Genomic DNA, 26,741 nt, shown 5'->3' with positions numbered 1-26,741 from the left:
CAGTGCAGGTTGTTTAATGTGCTGCCAGAAGTGACCTGTATACTTGGAGCCTATGATGTAGTTTTTCACAATGCTGAGGCTACTGTATTACTGCAGTGTGTAAAGGAACCTGTGTCTTAAAATTTGCTGCACTTCCACACAAGCAATCTGATGCAAAGAATCAGTCTGTCTCACCATCTCGTATAGATTGCATGTCAGTTGCAGTGGAGAAAACAAAGGCATGTGCTTGTGGTTCAGGGTGGCCTTTAATTTAGACACAAATGTGGGAATTCTAGAGAATGCTTTTGTGGGCTTAGTGGATGGAGAAGGCTGTGATCTCATGTGGCCTCCCAAACTCAATAAGGAAGAAAGCTCCTTTCAGAACAGAGTAAGTGGACATATGGCATCATTTCCTCACAGAGCAGGAGATCTGCAACAGAACAGTTCTGTCCTAGAATGGATTTCAACAAATTGCTAAGTTGCTGACAACCCTGCAAAATAATGCCCTTGGGGAAAAGGTGGGACTGCAAGGGGGATGCCTCTGCCTGCTGCTCTGCATGTTCTGGGATGCTGTGAGGAACAGAGCAAGGGCAGAGGGAAAGTCCTGAAGTGATTGATCTGTAGGGGCTGGCTGTGGCTTGGCTGTGTTCTGTGGCAACTTAATCAACACCAGGCATTCCACAATAAACCATTTCAGTGGGGCACTCTGGCCTTTTATGCTGTATTTTCTTCATGTCCCTGTCAGCAGCCTGTGCCAGCCCAACTAATCTAGTCAGCAGCAGGGTCCCATTTATCATTCCATGTGTTTCATTTTCATTCAGTGACTGCTCTGCTCTGCTTATTGTCATCTCCTGGTAGCTGGAGCATGTAGAATCAAGCTTGTAGAATCCTGGTTGAAAGCTGGCAAGCGGATCAAACAGCAGAAAAAAAAATATTGTAGGAATTCATTGGAGAGACAGGCTTGCAAAGCTGCAGATCTGTTGCTCCTGGTTCAAATATTCTAGCCAAATCTATATACCTGGTGCTGCCTCACCAATCCTGTCCTTTGGTATGTTTGTAATCACACAGATGTTTTCCATGTTCCATACCATCTGATGCCCAGCAGAAAAGCATGCTGCCCTCACGGGGTGACCCTGCTGAAAGGGGTCTGTACTATGCTGCTGTCCATTGGCCTTTTAATAAAGTATTTATTCACATGCAACATTCTAAGGGCCATGACTGGTGGTTCCTTGGCTGAAATTCCATCACCCACACACACTTTGGTTACTCCATGCGCTATTAGTTTTTTCTTTTCTGTTGTATTGTCTACTGATTGAATTTTTTTTAAAAAAAGTATTCCTTGAAACTATGGGTTGACTGTTTAACTACTGACCACTGGCGGCAGCAAAAGTTAGTAATTTTGCATTACTTGACTGCCATTTAGTGGTTGTCTGAATTTATGCAGCCGCTGGATATCTGGTGTTGAAGAACTAAAGGCTGAGAAAGGGGAATTGCTGTGGGAATCAGTGTGGTAGTTGTAAACCCAGAGTCCCTCTTTTGGGGAAGATGGGTGGTAATTAAATTCGAATAATAAACAAACAACTCCAAGAAAGCTACATGAGGAGCCAAGGTAGGGGATTCTCTGCCAGGCAGGTTACAGAAAGTACAAGACACAAGTCTTTTGATTACACCCCTAATTACATGCCAGGGCAGGGCCAGGGCTTTCCACAACCAAGCCACTGCTGAAGTTTGACTTCCAGGCTTCCTCACAGCCTGAAGAGCATTGACAGGGGAACAGGTCAAGAGCCACATAGAAGGGGGCATCCCAACCCAGAACACATTTCAGTTCTCCCTCCCTCTTCCCCTGATGCATCAACACCCTACAGCGTCCACACGCAGTGCCTGGACGCAAGGTAAGAGGGAATACATCCATTCCAGAGCAGAGTATCTAACTGTTCCCAGCTGCAGGTAGACAATGAGATACAGGCAAGGGCATGCAGACATATCCTCTGGAAACAGCTGGGGGGCTGTTTTTCTTTACACCAGGGAAGGATGCTGCATAGATATGCCCATACCTCACTCCCCTGGGCAAGTTTTGCTTTCTTTGCACCCTTCACAGAATTCCTCCTAGTGCAAGGTGCACGCACTTTGTTTACTGGATATTCAGAAGTCTTCGTCACCAAATAACACAGACCAGAGTTTGTTGAAATCCACCTTATTTACTAGTCCAAAGGCTTTGCTGTGGGCTAAGAACAGCCAACGGGAACATTTTGCAAGCAGGGCTGGGAGACTGCCCACCCTTTTCCTTGTGTTCTAAACTGGAAGCCAATACAAGAGCAGGCACTGGGGTGAGGCAATCTGATACAATTATGGGGAGAGGCTGGGAAATGGGAAGCTGTAATCCTGCATCTGAGCTTCAATGGGCAGCTTCCTGATTGTTATGGAAAGCAAAATGCTAGAAAAGATGGACCTTTGGTCTGATGGAGAATGGAAATATTTAGATTCCTATGACAGCTGTTTAAGCTTTGGCTCCCCCTTCTGACTGCCACAGGTACTGCTTTAATCTTCAAAAAGCAGGAGGAGTGGAAAAACCATGGGATTCCTGGCAGCAGACATGCCAGACAAGAGGAAATGGCACCCAGTATCACCCATCAAAATTAAGCATGAGGTTTTCTTGTGTGGAGCAGCTCAGATTTGCATCCAATAATGAGGGCAGGGTCACGGGCCCCAAGCATCAGTCCTTACATTAAAGAGCACAATAACTATGAGCACGTAGGACCGTCCACCCTGCTGTAAGGGGGCATTCTCCGTGCAATCAGTTGTAGAGGTCGTCATCCCCCTCCTCCTGGAAGAGGCTCCCTTGCCCGCTGTTGCTACCACTGCTGCCGCCTCCACCACTGCTCTGCTTGCCAGATGGAAACCTGTGGGGAAAGAGGGCAGGGCTGGTTCGGTTCAGGAGAAATGTGGGGTATTCACTGGATGAGGGGACATCTCAACCAGATCTAGTTCCGCATTATCACAATGTTCAAGTGTGACCAGTTGGTCAGAAATGTGGCCGCGGATTAATAAAAGGACTGCAGTCACCCTCAGATACATGCAGTATCGCATTTTTTAAAATGCACAACGTCCAATTGATGGATGTGGTTCTTGATATGGAAGTTAAAAAAAAAAATTCTAATGCAGTCTAGTAGGGCACAAGCATCCTTGTTAACCAAAGCATTTACTAAATTTATATCCCTCTTAAAAAGAAGGACCTTTTTAAAAAATTATATCACACCTTTCATTCAGGGAAATTGGGTGGGAAGAGGCGATAAAAACGGCTAGCATCCCAGTATCAGTATTACACACTGCCGCATTTCGTTGCAAACACCGCTTGTTCTGTCTATGGGATTTTATAAACTATTTTGGGGCCCCTGATATGGCCTAAATGTAATGAATAAAATTATATGCACCTTCTTGGGAAGAAGTCAGATTATGCAACCCCCATCCCTGCCCCCCTCCCCCTTGCTGTGGTACCTTTATTTTATTTTTGGGGGGACAGAAGAAACACAAAGTTCTTCTAATGTTACCTGAAGTTGCCAAAGCCACGGCTCTGCTGCAATGTCTGGGCAAACATCTCATATTTGCGTATATCGTTATCGCTAACTGAACGGCGCGCAAAGCGCATTGCTTCCTCAAAGTGATCCCGTCGGATCTCTGGCACTGGGTCATAATCATCATCCTGTTACAAAACAAAGAAGAACATGTTGTCAGGCACACCTTAGCCCCAAGATGGAGAACACACTCTTAAAGACAACAGAGCTGAAAGCAAGGGAAGGATTCTGGTCTGGCCTTAAATAGAAGTAGGAAAATGTGTCCCTACCATGGCAGCGTATTTCTGACGCTGGCGTTCCCGTTCTGCCTTGATCTCCATCTCAATGGCCTCACGGATGGCAAGCTTGCAGGCCCGCTGACAGATTTCGGTGAGGTCAGCACCCGAGAAGCCATGTGTGATTTTAGCTAGGTAATTCAGGTCCACATCCTGTTGGGAAAAGAGATACAAGCTAAATTACTACTGGCCCAGGTGAGCAAAGTAAGGCAAACTTCTTGGGAGGTGGATGCTGAGGGGCAGCAGAAAAGTGTTTGAGGAGATGACTGTATGCCAGTTAAGGTGCTGGGCTAGAAACCAGGAGACCAAGAGTTCTAGTTCTGCCTTAGGCATGAAAGCCAGCTAGGTGACCTTGGGCCAGTTGAGAGTTCTCAGCCCAACTCACCTCACAGATTTGTTGTTGTGGGGAAAATAGGAGGAGGAAGGAGTATTAGGTATGTTCGCCGCCTTGAGTTATTTATAAAAATAATGAAGGCAGGATAGAAAATAAAACAAACAAACAAATTCTGCCCTCCATGGTGAGCCATCTGGCTTCAGGAGCAGTGGGAGTCACTGCCCCATTCTCTGTATTGGAGCAGTGTGGTCTTATCCATGGAGTGAGAAGCAATGCCATCTTGTTCTTCACTTGGACAGTAAAGCATCCTGGGGTAGTCCAGAACTTCAGGGAAGACTGAATAATGCTCCCCCTTTAAAGACACATGCCCTTCTCACAATCGATCTTCCTCTCCTGGAAGGTGATGGGTGAAGCCAAGGAGTTCAGTCCCTGGACCTTGACAGCTACTGCTGATAACACCCCTCCCCTAATTTTCGCCTGCTTTAACTGACCTTGGCAACTGGTGACTTTCGCAAATTAGCTTGGAGGATAGCTACGCGAGACTTTTCATCAGGCAATGGGATGTAGATGAGCTGGTCCAGACGTCCTGGGCGTAGGATGGCCGGGTCAATGATGTCTGGTCTGGAAGGGGTGGGCAAAGAGACAAAAACAAGATACACTGGTTGCTTTTCCCCAGAAATGGCTCTAGCATCTCTACTCAGAAGCTTATTTGTCAGGACTGTAGCTCTACAGCAGAAATGGGCAAGAATGGTCATGGAGGAGATGAAAGACTGCAAAATTGGTGAGACTGTATTACATGGATGTTTTGCAGGGAGTTTTGTTTTTAACTATAGTAAATCTGTTTTAGAGCTGATACTACAGTTTTCCTGTTTTTCTTATCTCAAAGGCAGGAAACTTTTAATGTCAGGTTTGAGAAATCATGGCCAAAGGGGGCCACAAAAATCAGGTGTGGGGGTCACGTGTCATCCTGGAGACTTGTTTCCACAGAAGTGATCCTGATTTTATTTTTCCTCAATGAGCTCTTACTTCAGTTCAGCCCCATTGACCAGCAGAGTAAAAGGGACTCTGGGACTCTGGAGGAGGAATGGCGAAACTGGGAGCAGGACAAAGAGGCGGGTGTTGCCCGTAGTTCTCCACTGCCCACAGATCTGGACCTTCCTTTCTTTGAGTTCTCACCTATTGGTGGCACCTATAATAAATACTGTCTTCTTGTTGGTCATGCCATCCATTTCTGTGAGGATTTGGTTGATAACACGGTCAGCTGCACCCCCAGCATCCCCTGCTCCACCACCTCGGGCCTTGGCAATGGAGTCCAGCTCATCAAAAAACAGGATGCAGGGAGCGGCCTGCCGGGCCTGGGGAACAGAAAGACCAATACGAGTCAGACAACAAAGGAAGGAATATGGGACTGGGAAAGTTTGTGTCTTGAGTTCAAAGGCCTTCTATCTTTCCAGGGTAATGTATTTCAACTGTGATGCCCTGAACTACAAGACCACATTATTTTGAATTACAGGACTATCCTTTTGTAAAGTGAAGATTGGACTGAATGATCCAATCGTTGGACAATGAAGAGCTAGTGGATTTTAAACCAATGGCCTGAGACAATGAATTGTGGACAGCTATTCAAAAATGGAATGTCTATCCTAGTACAAACAATAGCACAACTTTCTCCAATGACTTCCTTTAATAAAAAGGAATTAGTGCCATAATTCCACAATTTATTTAGAATTTCAAAATAAAGTGGGAGCTCATTCTAACCTCTTTCACTTTTTCTTTCTTTCTGTGGGTGGCTGAACCTCACAGGAAGGCAGGACCTGGCCACCTCTGTCTGGACTCAAGCTAAGCAAGGTTGGACTAGTTAGTATTTGGATGGGAGACTTCCAGGGAATGCCAGGTTGTGGATTACCTTGGGGAGTAAAATAAAAATTCGCGAAAGATGATGGCAAACCACTTCCATACTGTTACCCAAAAACTGCAGGCATGAGTGGATGAAGCCATCAGCACAAGAGTTCACTTTAAAGGAGATCTGACATTATGGGTGACTGGGAAATAGCTGATGCCTTCAGTTCCTGCCTCAATAGTCAGCCCCTCTCCTCCCCACCCCCCACCAGCTTTGTACTCTGCACCTTGTCAAAAACATCCCGGACGTTGGCCTCGCTCTCTCCAAACCACATGGTGAGCAGCTCAGGACCCTTGATAGAGACAAAGTTGGCCTGGCATTCATTTGCAATGGCCTTGGCCAGTAGGGTCTTGCCACAGCCAGGGGGTCCATAGAACAGTACACCTCGGGAAGGTGTCATTCCAAACTTCAGAAACTTGTCAGGATATTCCACTGGGAACTGATGAAAACAAAAGAGCAAGGGATTTAAAAGCGTGAACCATTCTTCTTATTAAATTAAGAGTCAGTATTCCTTCTGCTTGAAAAACTACACTACTTTTCTTCATTGTCTGGATTGTGGAGACCAGCTAAAGTGAGTGAATTTACCCTCATTTTCTGTCCTCACTGCCTATGAAATATGCACACCACCCACTATTAATCTGGAATGGGGTGGACCATAAAAAGTACCTCACTGCCACGGGAGACAGTCACACAATCTGGGGAGGCACTTTGTGGAGTTTAGATTCTAATTCCCATTATCACTGAATCCTGGCCATGCTGACTGGAGGTGACAGGAGGTGATGTTCAGCAGCTTCCAAAAGGTCCCAGAGTTCTGTGTTCAGGGGACTAGTGCACATAGTTATAGTTGACCAACACTCTTCCCTTTTGTTTAGAGCTGGTCTTTATATTTATAATTTGTAATTATATACACACACACAGAGACAGACACACACACTGGGTTAAATTATGTATATGTATGTGAACTTAATATGCATTTTATATTTATAGAGACAATATCAAGGATGTCTGTGATAAAAATGGTTCAATCAGTTTTCTTCAAGAATTAAATACCAAACCTTACGTTCATCACTGTTACAGAGGAGAGATGTCAAGGAGACAACTCTTATAATTCTGGCTAAGTTACCAATTTGGAAGTAATCTGTAACACCTTACTACCCCCACCTCCATCTCTTAATGTGTCAAAGCAAGCAAAATTCTTGCCTGCTTTGCCTGCCTTTTTGCTCAGAGCAGGAATGGGGCCAGCAAGTGCATAAATTGTGTACAAATACTGTGGTGTGAGGATGAGTTAAAATTCAGCAATGGAATTTTCCAGAGAATTCCAGAACATTGTTTGCCCATGTCAAAGCTTTGGGTTAGGAAATTTACTTTCAGAAATGGTTTAACTGCCCCTGGAATAGAATGATCCAAAAGAAATTTGGCATGGTCCATAGGGAATGTTCTCCAAAAAGTTCCATTTCTGAATCACTGAACTTTGCATATCTCAGTGGTGGTATATTTGGACTGAAGTTGGCTTTGATTTTACAGCCAAGAGGCCTGCTCAAAGGAAGAGCTGAAAGGGGCTTTCGAGGTTAAATGATCCAACCTGCTGTTCAGAACCGGATATAAAATAGAACAGTGCTGGCAGATGTCTGTCATCTCCTGCTTTTTTCTCCCTAGAAATGAATACATGGATTTTCGCAGTCTCTAAAGGAGGCCACTGTATTAGTGCAAGTTGGAGCTATTCTTTAAGCCACTGAGAGCTCTCATTAATGGCGAATGCAGTAAACTGTGTTTTCAACTGAATTAATTTCATCAAGATACTCTGAAACTGTAGCCCACCATTTTGGAACTTTTCCTTCCCTGGCCTTGATTTACCAAAATGGATGAGCTATTACAAACCTGAGATGCACTGAGATCTTTCACAAGGGTTGGATCTCAGCAAATTTAACTTATTCCGATAGTCTTTTATCTTTTTGTGCTAATGCACAGACAAGCACAAACACACAGACACAATTATACACACATACATTCTAATGTGTTTGCATTATGTGTCTGAATGACTGACCTGCACCAGTTCCTGTAGCTCACGTTTTACTTCCTGCAAGCCCCCAATGTCATCCCAGCAGACCTGTGGCACTTCTACTACAGTCTCCCGTAGGGCAGAGGGGTTGCTCTGGCCAAGAGCCCACTAGAAAGCAGAAAGGGCAGCATGGTCACCACTGCAGTTTGTATGGCAGCACAAAGCACTGAAATCAGTTGACTCCCCCCAACAGAATTCACCATTTTGCTCATCTTTCATTTCCCATAACGAAGCCTAACTTCCCATGAGGCTAGAACATGTCCACTCAAAAGAATAAACCTGTTTATATTCAGATTGGTGGCACAGATGTGCAACAGGAATACAAGGAGACACTAGTTTCACAATATTCATTAATATTCAAATCTGCACTGGGGAGAATTTTCTAACCATTGTTGGGAGTCAGGTGGCATATAAATTTAATGAATAATAGTAATAACCACTTTGCAAGAAAAATGATGGAAATGATGAAAGTCTTAGTAATGAACAATGCAGATAGTCAGACCTAAAACAGTGATGGAGTGAATTTCTATTTTGTAGTGCACAGAAGCTCTCAAGTGACTTTGGAATAAGCATAATGTCTCCACTAGGGCCTTACCTAGTATACAAAAATGTTTTATGTTAGATCTGTAGAGGATGCTAAACAAAGAGATTTGGAGTTTGACACACAATGTGGAATCAAATATCTGTTTAACCTACCATTGTGGGACCATGGTCTCCATCTCCCATACCTTAGTGATGTGGCTTGGGGAGCAGATATACAAGGAATAATTCAGAAAATATGACCTCTTCTCCATATGATGTAAGGAGGAGGAGTGACAGCCACTTTGAAGAGGAGAGAAGATGGCCCAGGTAAGTAGCCTAAGTGTTCTACAGAGTTCAAAAAGGACCCAGCTTCTTGGTCTGTCTGTACACGATGTGGTAAAGTCCACAAGGCTAAAGGAATCTGCTCCAGTGGAGGAGCACGTTACAGGAAATATTTAAGTACTGTAGGAGATTTTGCTATTGCGTGCCATACATAAATAGTACATAAACTGATTTGTAAGGATTAACTGGAAGAAGCTGGGGGGAGGGAGTTGTAGGTGAAGATATGGAACCTGTATGAAGAATTTATTTCCCATCAGTGGTACAAACATTAATTTCAAGTTAGATTCCAGAGCGGATATAACTTTTGTTTTGGAAGAGACCTTTACAGAATGCATTGAAGAAACAGATTACTCTTCATAGTACAGGTGGAAATTAGAACAGCTATAGCAACAGAATCTTGCAAGTCTGACTGTGCTTCCCCTACTCCCTCTTTTATCTTCATATGAATTAGGGACACGGGGTGGGGCGCCTGAGGTGTTTTCGTACATCACTGTCATGGTGTGGACTCAATCCACAGTTATCTGATCATTGCCTTGGTAATGAATCTCCCCTCTGTTCATCAAGACCAACCTCTATCATTGGCCACCTGCAACCACATAGTGATACTTTATCCCCAAACTTACTTGTTGCAGCAAGGTTGTACAGTAAAGTAACATTTTTGTTTATGTTGGGACTTCAGAAGTCCTTATGACTGTTAAGTATACCCAGTCCATTGCAGTACAACTGACGTCATTTTGTACATCTTGTAACTTTCACCACATCACCACCACAAGCAAAGATGACCCCTGAGGGCTTTGCAGTAGGATGACTTACATATTGCTTTTTTGAGCCTCAGACTGGCACTGCTAATCACCTGCCAAATTATTAAGAGGATTGCAACTCCACTTCTCATTCCAGCTCAAAAGAAATCTGAACACAAAAATGGCTCAGTTCGGGAAAACCACAGACTGTTGAGCCCAAAGAGATTACAAAGACACTGATAACTTCTTGGTTTGAGAACTATGGGAAGAAGGAAGTATCTAAAATTGGATAGGGAAAAACCATGACAGTAGCTATAGACTCAGCTTGTATTAGATGAAGACCAAATACTGAATCCTTAATAGAACTGCAGGTATCTTCTCAAACTCCCTGAGAATAAGCATCCTTCAATGTGTAAATATGGACTGTCAAGTCCTACTGAGACTACGTCAGACTCAGATGGCAAAACTGACAAAAGCATTGATTTCAAAGTTATCACTAATTCAGATCAAGCAAATCAGGAAACTTTGAAACTCGGCACTGAGTAATTACTGTACAAAAATGATTCTACTGTGTAGTTCTTAGCATTGTTTCAAAAAGATGGAGGAAGGAAGATATAGTAGAAAAGTCAGAGGGCCCTAGAGACGGGTTGATTTAGCAGCTGGACTACTGGAATCAATAAAAAGGGTTAAACATTGTTTAATGGCTGTTTTTTTTCTTTGTGTACATAAGATCTAGAATGTATAGCAAAGTGTTTCAGGGGAGATATGGTGAACTGAAGACCACGGCAAAGATCAAAGAACCAGCGTATAAACCGGTTTCTTGGAACTGCTGGAATTATCAGGAATCAACTCAGCATTGTCTCATAAGCATAAGGGGGTTGCTCTAGCAAATCACATCTCTATTGTGCTTGTGGGATGTCACATGGGTCACCTGATTTCCACTTCCTCCTCCTTCTTGGGCTTGGGGATTTAACAGTCTCCATTACCCTCATGGGCAGACATGCAAGCAGGAAGAACCGCAGAATAAAGCTCTCCCCTTTTTCCACCATCCAGTGATGATTAAGTGCTTTCTACTATGAACCTACCTGTATCCAGATCTATTGAATAAAAGTAAGTTATCTCTATTTTCTTCATCTAACTACAGTGTGAAGACTGAATTTATTTCTGAACGTAATTGAGCTTAATGTGCAAATTCTCTTTTTGGTTCATGCTTCTGTTCTGCAAGATTGCTGTTAGCTGCTTGGAGTTCTTTTATTAACATTTAAAAACTCCATCAGGAACCTCTCTGGAGATCACTCACATGTGCTCTGGACAGCTGCTCCTTGTGAGGGGACCATGCTGATAACCGTGGCAGAGACTTTTAAAGGACACTAAGTTCACAAACCTCACTTTCTAATCACTTTTGGAAATTGCTCATTAACTACTTCTAAGCTATTAGAGACCTTCGGAATGACAAATTTGAAGACTTTGTAAGTCTGCCTTCAATCCTGAATGAAAGAACATTTTAAATATAATCTTAAGAATTTAAAGCAAAATGCTAAATAAGATTTTGATCTCAGAAAGTTATAAATGGACTAAGGGTCCAGATAAAATTGGAATATTGAAACTTTTACAATAAGATTTTGGAATTAATTATAAAGTACAAACAACTTCTCATGGGAAATAGATCCTGTTTTGGTTTTCAAAAGACAAAACATAGATAAATAATTTCATGATTTCAAAAACTGGACACTAGAGGAGACTAAAGATTTTAGGTACAAGAAAGATATTCAGGCCTGCAAGATGGTGCAAAACGTTATGACAACAAAAATATTAAAGGCAGAAATCAAACACTGAAGTCACACCAAATAACATACACTTATTTCAACACAAGATAACAAGATAATGGCAAACACCACCTTTTTCAAATTAAATCAAACCCTAAACATCTGCACTCTGAACAAACACAGTTGGAAGCTATTTAGGACTTAGAAAATGATCTTTACAAAAATCAAGATGCTGTTGTGTATACTTAGGAAAATGTTGAGTTCATTTGTTTGTAGTTAATTTTTAAAGCTCAGTGGTAAAAACTGATGTGCTAAAAAACAGAAATATAATAAATCAGTAACACTGAAGGAAGTGGCTGGAGGAGTAAGATTGAAATCTTCTCCATATTTGGGGCAGTGTTCTGGGATTAGTTTTTCTGAGAAACAAGGTTCTGTTGACAAGAACTAAAAAACAAAAGTTATTACAGAAAAACTATTTTTCTATTGGATGCCCAGAACCAACCTACCTGGAAATCATCCATGGTGACAGCCATAGAATTAAGGATGTCAGCATCAATTGTATCATCCTCCAGGTCAATGACACTCATCTTCTTACGGATCGCTTGGAGCGCTGCCTCAGAACACAATGCTGCCAGGTCAGCACCCACATGACCATGGGTCTCATTGGCCACCTGCAACAACAGACCATGTGCATCAGCACATTTAATTGGGCCATCCTAAAACCAGGGGGAGGCAGCCGGCAGCCTACAGGGGCTCCTCCCGGTATTTATTTATTTAATCACATAACTGCCCATCTTACATAGTGACTCTGGGAGGCATACATAGCAATAATCAAAAGTATAGAAAAACCATTAAAACAACCAATTTAAAATAAAAACAAGATAAAAACAAATAAACAAAATGGCAGGAAAACATAAAGAGTGTGCATTCCATTAACCATCATACAACCACCTAACAGGCTCCACTCTATCATGGGATCCCCAAGCTTGTTGGCAAAACCATGTTTTAAGGGCCTTCGGGAAGGCCAAGAGGGTTGGGGCCAACCTCACCTCAGGGGGAATGATGTTCCAAATGGGATGCCATAGCCCCAAAACATCCTGAAATTATGCTGATAAAAATTCAGAGGCAAAATGGCTCTTTGTTTATGGTGGTGCTAGGCTATTTTAAGAGCAGAACAGGGGAAAAATCACAACCATGAAAGGCAATGATCAACCTCATGTGAAAGTTACAGCTGTTGTTAATTAATCTGTGACTTCTAAAGAAAGCATGATTGAATTTCTAACTTTAAGCCTTTCCGTTCTCTCCACTCTTCTTTTTTTGCAAACACAATCTTGCAAAACAACATAATAACCTAACAGTGATGAGGCACCTCATCCTTCTGCAATTTTGTTAGAATTTATCTCTCCTAATTCCTATAACTGTTTTGATTACAGCTAACCTTCTTAATGAGGTACTCATTTGGCCTATATATCCTAATCAGGCTAATGTAATCATGGCCTTAGTTCAAGAATCTAAGCCAGCTACATGTTTAGAGTTTTAACTATTGGGAGTAATTTATACTGCCTGCAGTTAACAATGTATTTTTTGCAATTTACTAATTGCTTACTTCATTATTTATTAAATAATGTGTGTGTGTGTGTTTAGATAGGTAGGTGTGTCTTACATGTCCATGGTCAATAAACTCACTCAGTCAAAAGAAACTACAATGTGAGTGCCTTCTGAATAAAATTACCAAGAAAAGAAAAGTTATTGCTACTATCAAGGATTCCTTAACATTTGCGCATTGGATATTTAGATATGTAGACCCAATTCATAGAATAAATTGAATTAAGTGCCATTTTGCTTATCCTTACCCCTTAAAACCCTTTATTCTTTGTTCTTACCCTCTCTAGGTCTACATCATCAGCCAGTTTCATATTCTTGGTATGTATCTGTAAGATTTCCAGTCTTCCCACGGAATCTGGGATTCCAATGTCAATTTCTCGATCAAAGCGCCCTGTAGAAAAGCAGTGAGTGAACAAAATTGTCCAGCCCTGAATCTATAATTTTTTCCACACAACCATCATATCTTATATATCAGGAATGAATTGGCTTGATGGCTGATGGAAAGAGATGGTACCTGCTTTGGGGATAGGTTGCTGAGTGGGTTAGCTAAGCCCAAGTGCAGGGATAGGTAATTCATGGTCTACATATGATCTCTCCAGTCATTCTTCTATAACCTAAGAATCTCTTAAGATTACACAGTCAAAATTTAATGGCACATATACTTTTTTAAAAAGTAAAGTACAATAAAACAAGTGCAAACTTTGATATTTCCAACTTCCCTCTATTTAAATATAAATAGTTCTAAAAATTCTATAAATTCACCTATGCCCCCCCCTGTCCCCAATACACTCCAAAGCTCAGAGGCTGAAAAAGTGGTATCATTAGATAGACAAACAGGCAGAGAGAATGCAGCCCCCAGGTGCAGAAAGCTTGACTTCTTTTTGTTCAATGGATTGTCAGTGACAGACACTTTTAAGACATGACAGTCAACATCTTTAGGCTGAAGGGGTTTTTTAGCCTATAACTAAAAGCAACTTGTGACTTTGGGATATAATATCATTATGAATGGATATAAGACCAGGTCTCAGATGGAAGAAAGGTTGGGGGTAGAAAGAGAAAAATATGGAGTGGACTCTTACCAAATCGACGCAAGGCAGGATCAATACTATTTGGCCGGTTAGTGGCGGCCATGACTATGACATGAGAGCGTTGCTTCAGACCATCCATGAGGGTGAGCAGCTGGGAAACAATCCGGCGTTCCACTTCCCCATGTGTCTGAAATGGGAGTGCAAAGAAGAAAAGATGCTCAAATATCAGCAACAGTCCTAGAGAAGCCAGCAAACCTTTCCAGATTTCAGATTGTGAGCACAGCGCCTCCTAGTGGAAAAACTGCATGCGAATGTTATTGGAGATAACCCAAGGAGATAAAATAGCAAAAGGAACAAGGGCACAGAAAGCATGAGATGCGTTATTTGCTGTATTGCCTCGTTTGGATATTGGATTTGAGCGAGTCCAACTCCCTGCTCAGCCAAGAAATTAATTGGATGACCTCTGGCTGTCACTGTCTCCCAATATAACTTATTATTATCACACGAGAACTGTGAAAATAAAACATGGGGACCAAACACCATGTATAACACCACCTGAACAGGAAAGGTACATTACAAATATTCATTCATTCATTCATTTATAAATCAAGGTAATATTTTATTTAGCAGCACCTTGTCCACCAACCACAAATTCCAGCAAGTTTCTTGCTAGCTCTTCTGTAGTATGACTTCAGTTAGTATCAGGCTAGAACAGCACCTAATCTTATCACTTAACATGATACAGCTTTCTGCAACTCCATCCCTGCATTATCAACCCCTTCATCCTGGACTGAATTTTATTCCACATTGCCATCTTCTCTTCTAGATAGGTTCCATGCTGTCCAACTTTGTTGCATGTGCAAAAACTATCAGTAGCCGCACCTGCTGTTACATATAATTCACCAAGGAAAAAGCTGCATTATCTCTCGGAAGACTGGATCTACACATTTGTACTGAGGAAAGAGGACAGGGCTTTGTTTAATGTTTCAGCCTTTGATGGAAATGCTGTCATCTTTGAGGCTACTCTTTGTATTGAAATATCTCTACCCAACATCTGAGGCAGGGGCAACTAAACAGACGAATTTGGAGATGCAGTTGTCTTTTGACAGAGAGCATGAATGTTTCTTTGAGGTTTCCTCTTTGCTTTCAAGAGACCATCCCTTACCTTCTCCCTCTTAGGAGCAATAGCATCCAGCTCATCAATAAAGATAATAGCCGGAGCATTCTTCTCAGCCTCTTCAAAGGCTTTGCGCAAGTTGCTCTCAGATTCGCCAGCCAACTTGCTCATGATCTCTGGGCCTGAGGAAGCAAGACAGAATATAAACAAAATGGCTCCACGGTTCTTGAACAATCATCAGGGTCAGAAAAGAGGACCCAATGGGCTATCTGGCTTTAGGACTCTGTCACTCCTGCTCTTCCTATTTTGGTCATTGCCTAGAGTTGTAAACTCCATTGCACTGGTTCCCATTATTTTGTTATGCCATTCCACAATATACACTGATTCCTTAACGATCATCATACAGAAATGTGGATGCTAAGAGAATTTTTTCCTATGACACTGACACAGAAATGCTCCCATCTTGCCATGTTTCTTACCATTGATAAGGAAAAAAAATGCTCCAGTTTCATTTGCAACTGCACGGGCCACGAGTGTTTTCCCAGTTCCAGGGGGGCCATAAAGAAGGATCCCTCTTGGAGGCTGAGGAAGGGAGAGAGAAAGCAGAGGAGTCACATCAAATGAGCGTGCAATAGGTAACTGGCTCACCTGGCAGTGACACAATCAAGAAAGATATTTGGGGCAATAAATTAGATGAGGATACAATAAAAGCCACAGAAACCCCCAGCATGCTCTTACCCTTTCAGCAGTAAAAGCTTACATTACAAGGTCTATCCTGCTTGGAGAGGAAGATGGAGGGGTTGCAGTCAAGAGAAACAGAATGTCCATCAGCCCATGATAGAATATTGTGGCATATTTTAAAGCTAAGAATGATGGTGAACAATAATATGGAGATTATGATCTCCTACCCTTCCCTTGTAGTACCTTCACTCCAATTGCTTTGAAGAGTGCTGGGTGTCTCAATGGCAGTTCCACCATCTCCTTGATCTGAGCCAACTGTTTACGGCATCCCCCAATGTCATCATAGCCAACATCATTGAGGCTCTCCTCTTCATCCTAACAAAAGGTGCACAGACCACAAGATGATCGCAATGAACCATTACTTCCTCCTCAGCCAGGACTACAGCCACAATGGGATAGGAGACTCTATCTTAAGTCTTTATGTTTTCTCCAGTGAAGTTTATATTTTACTGGAATAACTGCAGATTTTGCCTTTAAAATCTTACCCCTCTTGTCAGCCCTTTGAGGTAGCCCAGACAAGAAGCAGAAACCGTAAGTACTAGCACATTATTATAAAGCACTTCTCCTTTACTTTTACTTTCCAGAAAACTAGGGAGGGTTCCTTCTGAGATGCTTCCCACATCCCTTTTCCTTCTGTGAGCTGAGATATCTTGCATGACAGTTGTCTAGGTTGCAGCTCTTCCTCCTGTCTCCCAAGTTCATTCCCAAAAACTATTACACCTCTGCACTATTCATACTGGAAACTGTTGAAGAGCCTCTAGTGATTAGTACCATAATCTAGCTACTGGGTTCCCATTCTTGAGATGAATCTCTTTAGCAACCCGACATACTTCTCGTTTGATGGGCTCCCCTTCACAGTGGATAATTGTGTCAGGAGCAACAATGCAGTGGGGACTGGGATCCACTTCCACCACCTTAAACTCCACAGCCCTCATTCCACCACGCACAAGGAAGATATCGCCTAGAAAGAGCAGGGGAAGTACACTGTTAGCTCAATTCATTATCTTCATCAGAATTGAACCACAAAATCAAAGTGAAGCAGAGAAAGGTGTTTCTACTTTGCCAGTCGGATAGGCAAGTGAGTCTGGCAGAGAGGGGACAGCTTGGTGGGAGTGCAAGAAAGAGATGCTGGGGCAGTTGTTCTCACCACTGATCTAGGTGATTCTGTCATTCTCACCTTTATGCACAGGACGATAAGCTTCCAGAAAGTATGGTTTGAGGTAAACTTCAAAGAGGTTCCCAGTCAGCCCTGTAATAGTGTCATCGATGGGGAGCACATGAATCCTCTTTCCATACTTCACATCCGGACAGGCCTGCACACTAGAAATAGAAAGACTCAGATGGCCTCCCCAGCATTGTGCTACATGCATCCTCTGTGCACACATAATCCCCCAATGTTCATCTATGGAGGCTTCCATGATGGGTGGTGTTGAAACAAGGACTGGATAGGGCCAGAGCATCCAGACATCTATTTTCTCTCCCGTATCACCCTTTTCCTCCCTCTTCCTGACAGCCCTATTCCTCTACCCAGCAGCAAGCTGCAGAGAAGAAAAAAGGAACCCTTATCCAAGATCCCATAAGGCTTTTGAAGTAAGGCCAAAGAACCCTTGCAGCTCTAGGACTGTAGGCTGCCCACCACTGCTTTACAAATATCCTGAATCTACAGGGCAGATCACCATAGCACTTACTAACTTCTAGTGTTTTCATCAAACTTAATATCCCAAAATTCTATCTGGACAACTTCTAAAATTATTTCATTTATATACAGTAGTTGTGCTTTTCCTTCAGAATCTCCAGGCAGCACATGCATTCCTCCTCATGCCATTTTTCCTCTCAATAATTTTGTGAGATATGCTAAATAAGATGGTAACTGTGCCAAAGTTACTCAAAAAGTTTCATGACTGAGACTTGAACCTGAGTTTCCCTAATCCTAGTCCAACATTCTAACCACTTCACCACACCTACATAGGAAAACTATTATTAAGGCTGTTTCCCTCTAACTCTTTGAAATCCCCATATTTAGCCCCACATTTTGTTTGATACCTCCTCCTTCTGAGCCTAAACTAACTCTGAGACATTTACATTCTAGCCTTCTCTTTCCCCAACAGCCTTCCCTTTCCTGCCATCATTCTAATTTAGGATGCCCTCACCTGACCACATCTCCAAGACGCACACGGAGGTTGTTACGGGTGACACGGTTCATCCGAATCTTCTCGTTCTGGCAAGAGTCATCGGTAAGAACAATGCATACTGTCTCCCTGCGTTTCTTTCCCTTCATAAGCACCGTATCTCCACGGAACAAGTGCAGTTCTTCCATTTTGGCCTGAGGAAAACCAAAATAGTCTGATTATCTAGACCCCTTCCGGTCAGGTTTCAGGCCAGAATATGGGACAGAGACTGCATTGGTCACACTTATGGATGATCTCTGGCGAGAGTGGGATGGAGGGAGTGCATCCATCCTGGTTTTCCTTGACCTCTCAGCGGCTTTCGATACCATCGACCATGGTATTCTTTTGGGGCGGCTCAGGGAGTTGGGGGTGGGTGGCATGGCTTTGCGCTGGTTCACTTCCTTCCTCCAGGGCCAGTCCCAATCAGTGGTGAAAGGAGATGGGAGATCCGACCCTCGACCCCTCTTGTGTGGGGTGCTGCAGGGTTTGGTTCTCTCCCCTCTCCTATTTACCATCTACATGAAACCGCCGGGTGAGATCATCCATCACCAAAAGATGAGATATCATCAATTATATATCTCCATCCCAGGTGAGGTAAGGGATGCAGTGACTGCCCTTTCTCAGTGCCTGGGGGCTGTGGGGGTCTGGATGGGGAACAACAGGCTTCAGCTCAACCCTGGTAAGATGGAGTGGCTGTGGATTGATGGCTCCTTTGTATCTGAGAAGTTGTCATCTTTAGTTCTGGATGGGGTTGCAGTGCCGCATTCAGACCCAGTGCGGAATCTGGGGGTCCTTCTGGACTCACGATTCCTGCTCGAAGAGCAGGTGGTAGACGTGGCCAGAAAGGCCTTTGTGCAACTTTGTGTTGTGCGCCAGTTACACCCTTTCCTGGATCAAGATGCCCTCCGAACAGTCACTCATGCCCTGGTCATCTCCCATATAGACTATTGCAATGCACTGTACATGGGGCTACCCTTAAAGAGTATCCAGAAGCTTCAACTGGTCCAGAATGCAGCTGTGCGAGCAGTTATTGGTGCCCCAAGATTGGCACATGTGACACCACTGCTGCACAAGCTGCATTGTGTGCCAATTTGCTTCCGGGTCCAATTCAAGGTGTTGGTTATGACCTTTAAAGCCTTACATGACACGGGGCCAGGCTACCTGAGGGACTGTCTCATCCCCATGACATTGACCCATCCCACCCAGTCATGCAGAGAGGGCATGCTACAGACCCTGTCAGTAAGGGAATTCTACTTGGCGGGGTCCAGGAGGCAGGCCTTCTCTGCAGTGGCACCTGCCCTCTGGAACATTCTGCCCCTGGAGGTGAGGCAGGCCCCTTCACTCCTGGCCTTCCAGAAGAATTTGAAGACCTGGCTCTGCTGCCTTGCCTGGGATAGGAAGGGCAATAGTTCTTCCTGGGGATGGCTGGTGTAATGATTGCCTATCCTAAAACACCATCAGACTCATGAACAGGTTCATAAAGATATCTGATTTATTAAAGAATAGTATGCAGGATCACAAAGAAAGCTGAGAATGGAAAAAGTGCGCCAAATGCAAACTAAAAAACCCTCGGTACAAACGAGATCCCTCCCCCCGTAGAATCTTCCCAGGCTCACAATCCCAGGTGCTCCTAACGGCTTCTGATGGTCTGCGGGAAAAGTCCTTGAACAGAGCACATAACCCAAACACATTCCATTGAAATGAACCTAGATACAGAGCTCGGTACAAGGTTTCACAGCAGCTCCCTCCCAACAGAAACGCGCGTCAGCACCATAGCATGTGAAACATTACGATGTACATTGCACATTGAAACAGTGAACATGACAGCTGGCACCATAGAGCCCTCCTCACGGAATTAGATCTCATTGCTACTTGGATTTTATATTTATTTTATTCCTATTTATATTTGGCTGTTTGTACTGTATTTTACATGTTTTATGGTTTTAATTGTTTAATTTTATTGTAAACCACCCAGAGTCCTCCTTTTGGGGGAGATGGGCAGTGATAAAAATTTGAAAAATAAGTAAATAAATTGTTTTAGCATCCAGCAAGAGATGGTAAAAGTGTATCTCTTCTGCCATATTTTTAGTTATTGATTTTTTTAATGTTTAATTAAATTGATTTTAAATGTATTAATGTCTTAGTTTATGCTTTCTATTTTTATCACTATAAGCTGCCTTCATTGTTGAAGAAACAGAAAGGTAGCACAGAAATGTAATAAAGAAATGTATTTCTCAGATGTGGCTAGGATGTAAATATTCACCAGCATTATCAGTAATATACAGTCTCAGCCAGTTTCTTTTGTATGTCCAGTGTAGCATCTTCTTCCATATCATTCTTATAGCCTGACATTTTTAAATCCACTTTCAGATCAGTCTCAATCTTCTCAGGTAAAACTTGTTACTTTTCCATAACTCCTTTTAAACTGTCTATCTATTGAGACAGACACTTTTAAAATGAACTTTTGGGTCCATTGTTCAAAAATATCCTTCAATATGTCCAATGTCAAAATATTTTGCTTCATTCTGTATTTGTAAGTTGAATTTAAGTGTTCTCCTTTAACTGTAATTTTTAGTTCCCTCTAGTGTCCAACCGTCAAAGTCCCACCTATCGTTTTTTTTTTAAAGAATTCAAAATAAAAGCATTTTCCCATGGGAAGGATTCTTATAATTAATTCCAAAATCTTACTTCAAATTCATCAGGACCCTTAGTCCATTTGTAACTTTTCCAAAATCAAATTTCTAATCAGCCTTTTTTTAAGCCCTTAAACTTGTATTTAAAACTTCTTTCACTAAGGGGTGAACAAAACTCACCCAGTGTTGTCAGACTTGTTGATTCAAAGGTTCCTAATAGCTGAAAAGAAATTAAGAAGCAATTTCCAAAAGTGATTAGGAAAGAAAGTATGCGAACCCAGTGTCCTTTTAAAGGCACCGACTGTGGTTTGAGCAAGATGGCTATTCCCTCATCTCCCAGAGCATTAAACCCGCCAAAGACCACTGTCTTGCGATCTCCTTGTGAGGAGCAACTGTTTGGAGCACTTGTGGGCAATCTCAAGTCCTCTCCTTGTCCGGAAAGGAATGATGAAGAGCCAGTCTACTTGCTGGCTCTTCATTCCACTGCAGTCCTCTTCAGTTAGCCATTTCTTCCCCAGAATATACAAGTAACAAACTAAGAGAGTGACATGGATAATTTTCCTACATTGGATTTACAAAAGAGGCTTGTTAAACCTTTGAAGAATCTCATGAGATGGGACAAATTAAAAATGAAAAGAAATCATGTTCTAGGACAATATTTGAAGGGACTAAAGATCAAGATTGTTAGAAGTAAAAGGAAGGAATATAAAGTTGGTTTATTTTATCAACTTTAAATTGATAAGTTGCTATCTCTGGTAACCCTTAATGGGCTTTTGCTGACATCAGGGTTGAAATGACGAGGCTTTAAGGATTTCTTTATAGATAAGAGATGGGATATGGGAAGAAGAGATCATTTGTTGTATTTTAAGAGAAGGTGATAAGTTACTAAAATTGTTTATACTTGTTGTGATGAAGGGGGAAGTCATTTGTTTATATATTTCTTTTCTTTTTCTTTACTGTAGTCTTATTTTTTCTATTTTTTTCTTTTCTGCACCTTCTATTTTTTTTTCTTTTCATTGTTTTAGTTAGTCTTGCGGTCTCCTCGTGAGGAACAACTGTCTGTTGCAATTATTTTTAATACAACTACTATAAAAGAAAGTAATATACACTCTAAGACCTTATCTATTCTACATTTTCTCACACCCCAACTGTCAATATTTGGTCTCAAGCCATATTTCACTCTGATATAATTGCTCCTAAATTACCCTTATGGCAAATTTCAGGCAATGAGGGTGGTGGTGGTGATTTAAGAGTGGGATTGGAGCAGTTTGCCTCTCAAAGGCATCTCATTCCTACCATTAAAACTTCCCCCAAGCCAAAAAATATGTTGAAATAAGTAAGCAAATAAATAAATAGAGGTAGTCCTCACTTAACGACCACAATTGAGACTGGAATTTCAGTTGCTAAGCAAAGCAGTCATTAAGCAAATCTGACCCGATTTTACAACCTTTTTTGGGGTGGTTGTTCAGTGAATTACTGTGGGCGTTAAGCAAACCACAGTCATTAAGTGAATCACACAGTTCCCATTGATTCTGCTTGCCAGAAGCCAGCCAGGAAGGTAAGAAATAGTGATCGTATGACCATGGGATGCTGCAACAGTCATAAATGCGAACTGGTTGCCAAGTGTCCAAATCATGGTCGTGTTAGAACTGGTTGTAAGTCAGTTTTTTTCAGCTTCATTGTAAGTCTGAACCATCACTAAATGAATGGTTGTTAAGTGAGGACTACCTGTAAGGGCAATTTGGGGCATAAAATGTAGAATTGGTAGTGATTTGCCTCTAAGAAGTCTCCTGCTCTCTTTCCAAGACTTTAAAAAAAAAAACAGAAACAAAAACAAAAACAAAAACAAAAACAAGAACAAAACTGTGCTTTCAATGACAGGCCACTGTGCTCTGCTAGATAGAAACAGGGATGGCAGTGGTAATGATGCCTGTGGTAGTGCTCTACATACAAGACTTCTCAAGCATGCAAAAACAGTTTTTGTTAAGCTAAAAAGAAAAAAATAGGAAAAGCAAAACAGGGTCTGAGTCTGACAAGAACTCAGAATTCTTCATGCAAAACTCATGGAATACTAAGAATAGTTACCCATACAACAAATACTGTAGTTGAACACTGCAGTGTTCATTGTAAGTGCATGTGTGTGTGCTTATGTGCGTTCATGAAGAAAACAGCAATAGGGATTAAAAACTAACTTGCTTCAAATTCTAGCAGCTAAGAGAGGGTCAGTTATGGTTAATCTAACCCCCAACCAACCCAGTATAATGAAAAATATAAACTTTAAAGCTAAAGTATTTTGTGAATTGGAGAAAAGTTTTATGATGTGTTTATTGGGTAGAATATTTGAGGTTAGCTGTAAGTCAGATGATAGAGTGGCCTTCCCTATCTTCTCATTCTCCGGATATGTTGGGACAGCAACTTCCCAAATTCCCAGTTATCTTGGCCAAAGGTAGAAATTTCTGGGAATAGGCTGACTTAACACATCTAGCAGGCAACAGATTGGGAAGACTGATTGTGGAAAGTGGGACATAGGTTAGAGATGGGTCTACTGAAGGCAGAAAAAAAATGGAACAATGGGCTTAAACTTACCTGGGACAGGCTCACAATACTGTTGTCTTCATTGGCTGCTTCATCTACAATGAGGCGATTAGGACGATGCTTTTGGCGCAGGATGGCTGTGGAATAATCCTCTCCCTTGGGGCTGCAGAAGAGAATCAAGGTGGTTTCGATGCATGAACATGGGATGTTATGGTGGAGAAAAGGTTCTGAGAAGGTCTACAACATGCAGGCTGTATTCACATAACATACTGAACTACAAACTGACCAACCACATTTTAACTCAGCATATTGTCAAAATTGAATGAATGAATGATTTATAAATAAATAAAGCCAGTGTAGTTAGTTTATGGTTCAGTGTTATATAAACCTGTAAACTTGGGTAAGGTAAACCAGAGTTAACTTAATCATAAGCTAATCACCCAGGTTGGGTCTGCATGATGTGTTAGTTTGTGGTTCAGGAAGTTGTGTGAACACAGCCATGGATTTTTAAGTACAAAAAAATCCAGGCCAAGGAGATACCCAGACCACAGAAGTCTAGGATCTCAAACAATGTGGGAATCTGAGATAAAATGTATTATTGAAGACCATTATTTATCATCATTAACATAATCACCACCATATTATTCATTAAATTTCTATCCCATCTTTCATCCTGGAGTTCAAATTGACATGTGCAGCACCTTCTCTTTCCATTTTTCTTACCACATCATAATGGGGAAGGCTAGCTAAGGGAGAATGACAGGCCCAGAGTCAACCAGGGAGCTTTGATGGTAGAAGGTAGACTTCAGTTTGGATCTCAAACCATGGCACTACACTACATTAACTATTATACCATCCAAATATTTTTGCAAGACAAGATTCACAGCAGTATATTAAACAACATATCTCAACGATATTTATTGTTAATATTTTTTCATACCTCACATTGCTAGAAACCTAGGTGGGGAACAATTATGTATTATTATTTTACATAAGAAATAAACATAGCTTGAAATTCAAATGATATGTGATTAGAGAATTCTCCCCTCTGCAAGCCTTCCTAAAAAGTGTTCATGTTTTAACTATTGCAGGCTTTATCCAAGAGATGCCTTTGACACTGACATAACTACAATATATCTGAGTTCACATATTGTGTAAAGCCAGGATTTTTAACCACAGCTTACTGATTATGCCATAGTGGACTAGTTTGCATAACACTAATTCTTCACAGGCAGGTTCACGCATTGTGTTAAACAAAATAAATAAATAAATTACATGATGGTTTAGCACAATATGTGAATCCAAACAATGAAAGCTGCTGTTGGAATGACGGTTTGAAGGCTATGAAAATTAGTTATCTCCAAAACAGTGCTACATTAAAGAAAAACCCTGGATTCAGTATACGAGTCACAAAAACTAAGCACTAACTGCGGAGTGGTTTGACAGCTTACATCCTAGTTACCTAGCAGAAAGAACGGACTATTCCAGATAGAGAGAACTTCTAGCTTCATCAGTCAAAATGTTTTGTGTAGCTATTCTATCCAAACATAAGTGATTTTGTTTGTTTGTTTGCTCCTTATTAGAAAAGAAAGAGAAAGTAAGGAAATGGGGAGGAACAAGCAGACATTTTCTGGACCCTTCTAAAATTCCACAGATGAGGCCAGACAACTGCACAAAATAAGTCACCTTTCAAAACAACCATAGATTTGCTTCTCAAGGCAAATTTCCAGCGGTAGCCACCTCAATCTGATGGAAGCAACAGCTTAAAGACAAATATTTATTTTAGCACTTATGGACAAAAGTCCACTCTGATACTGAGACAAAGTGGGCGTTCATTCTTTAGATTTAGATGCAAAAAAGTGTCTTCAGGAGTTGACAAGAATCAGTGCACTTTCTTTGCAAATATTGAGGGAAGAATAACCTTAATACCTCGTGAGGAAAGAAGGGGGTTCATGTTTCTTTAAAGTCTCATCTCCAAGACAGATTCCTGCACCTATAAATAACCGGGCAGTGCTGACCCTCCTCCTCCGTGCTCCTGTTGTGAGATCATTCTCGGATATAAACATCAGCTGCCCCCGTTTGGGTTTCCCCAAACAACTAACTGGGGAGGAGAGAGAGAAGAAAAGGCCCACCACCGTGCTTAGAAAATCCCCTACTCATGCTAAGGATCAGGGTGTCAACACCACACCAGCACTCACTCAAGCCTACGGAAGCTGCCTTATCCCGGCCGAGTTAAGCAAGTTTCTAACCCTCAACTTGGGGAAAGTTTCCGGATCCTGCCAAGCTTTCTGGGCAGAACCAAGCGTCAGGTCAGGCCCAAACCGAGTTTTCCCTAACTTCTTCCCTCCTCCTTCCCCTCCCCACCGCAGCTGTTTCCAAAGCTGGAGAGAGGGGGAGGGCTTTCGAAAGTGACCCTCCAAATGCCAGCGCCAGGTCCCCGAATGCCCCTTCCCCTCACAGCCTTCCTCGCGCAGAAAGCAAAAGTAGGGTGAAGCAGCAGCTAGCTCCCGCGCCAGATCACTTACTCCCCTCCCGAGGTAGGCATATCGGCTGCTCCGAGCCCTGTCACGTCCGGGCCCGATTCCTGTTCCCTTTCCCGCTCGGCCACGCAGAATACACGGGCCGTGCCCTGCTCGGTCTTCCCTGCCTGCTCACAGCGGCTGGAAAATAGCCGTGCTCCGCTCTGCTCCCACCCGCCCCTCTCCCAGCTTGTTGGCCCGCCCTCTTTTCGCCACAGTCGTGCCAACTCTTTCCCAGGCAGGCCGACGACTGGTGGTCGGAAGAAGACGCGCTACCGCAACCCCGTAAACTGCAAGCGCGGTCGCACAGCTAGCTTACTCGTTGGCCCTAGAACCCCCATGACGAACCGCGTTCTACCGTAGTCTGAAATGGTGAATAGAGAACGAAGGGCTGGATTATTGTATGCCACATAGTGACATTTCATGTTCGTGGGACTCTCCGTTGCATAATAAGTGACTTGTCCTCTTTTCCTCCAGTCTCTGGGCCCTCTCCGACTAGTGGCTCGAAGCTCTGTAAAACGTCGCTTTCTCTGCCTCTTAACGGATATTTCTGTGGGTAAAAAAACAAGAGGCAAAGCAGGCGAGAGCGTGCAAATGGAGAAAGCACGGTGCTTGAAACCTCCGGCGTGCAATTCTGTGTACGAGGCAGGGAGATCACATAGCAAATGCGATTGAACTAGAAGCAAGTTGTGTTTTGCGTCGAGTAGGTATTTGGCAGTACAGAAAAACGAGAGGAAGCTTCAGTAAGTCATGGCCTGTGGAGAAAACAAGGCCAGTAGCAAGGAGCCTGGCCAACAGGGGTGTTCTGGATATTCCGGAGATGTGGTAAATAATAAATGAAGGCACTCCTGTGTGTCTGCAGATAAACTGAATTTAGGGCATTATAGTAAGAAACCCCAAGCTTGT

General features: G+C 42.4%; 1 protein-coding gene across 2 annotated transcripts; it reads right to left on the bottom strand.

Annotated features, from left to right (window-relative positions):
* Positions 1–2,157: 2,157 nt before the first annotated feature.
* LOC134489702 (transitional endoplasmic reticulum ATPase-like) lies at positions 2,158–26,001 on the bottom strand. Of its 2 annotated transcripts, none has more exons than XM_063292529.1 (18): positions 25,842–26,001; positions 23,368–23,479; positions 18,131–18,303; positions 17,158–17,300; positions 16,811–16,941; positions 16,164–16,295; positions 15,719–15,821; positions 15,288–15,421; positions 14,174–14,309; positions 13,373–13,485; positions 11,996–12,160; positions 8,105–8,227; positions 6,287–6,499; positions 5,337–5,515; positions 4,652–4,781; positions 3,821–3,979; positions 3,528–3,679; positions 2,158–2,879 (listed from the first exon to the last, which is right to left on the bottom strand). In XM_063292529.1, the coding sequence occupies exons 1-18, from the start codon at positions 25,859–25,861 to the stop codon at positions 2,774–2,776; spliced, it is 2,424 nt and encodes an 807-aa protein (XP_063148599.1). In that variant the 5' UTR covers positions 25,862–26,001; the 3' UTR covers positions 2,158–2,773. The 2 variants fall into 2 exon arrangements, with proteins under 2 accessions (XP_063148599.1, XP_063148600.1); XM_063292530.1 differs by lacking the exon at positions 25,842–26,001 and adding an exon at positions 25,681–25,699.
* Between the last annotated feature and the right edge of the window lie 740 nt (positions 26,002–26,741).

The sequence above is a fragment of the Candoia aspera genome, chromosome 2 (assembly GCF_035149785.1).
Source record: "Candoia aspera isolate rCanAsp1 chromosome 2, rCanAsp1.hap2, whole genome shotgun sequence".
Taxonomy (NCBI): domain Eukaryota; kingdom Metazoa; phylum Chordata; class Lepidosauria; order Squamata; family Boidae; genus Candoia; species Candoia aspera.
This window is presented reverse-complemented; position numbering and strand designations above follow the sequence as displayed.

Excerpts from the sequence above, each read along its gene's own strand:
- LOC134489702 (XM_063292529.1), bottom strand. The coding sequence starts at position 25,861 with ATGCCTACCTCGGGAGGGGA. Across the intron at positions 23,480-25,841 it reads ATGCCTACCTCGGGAGGGGA|CCCCAAGGGAGAGGATTATT; the intron begins GTAAGTGATCTG and ends TCTCTTCTGCAG. Across the intron at positions 15,422-15,718 it reads ATTTTTTTTCCTTATCAATG|GCCCAGAGATCATGAGCAAG; the intron begins GTAAGAAACATG and ends TTGCTTCCTCAG.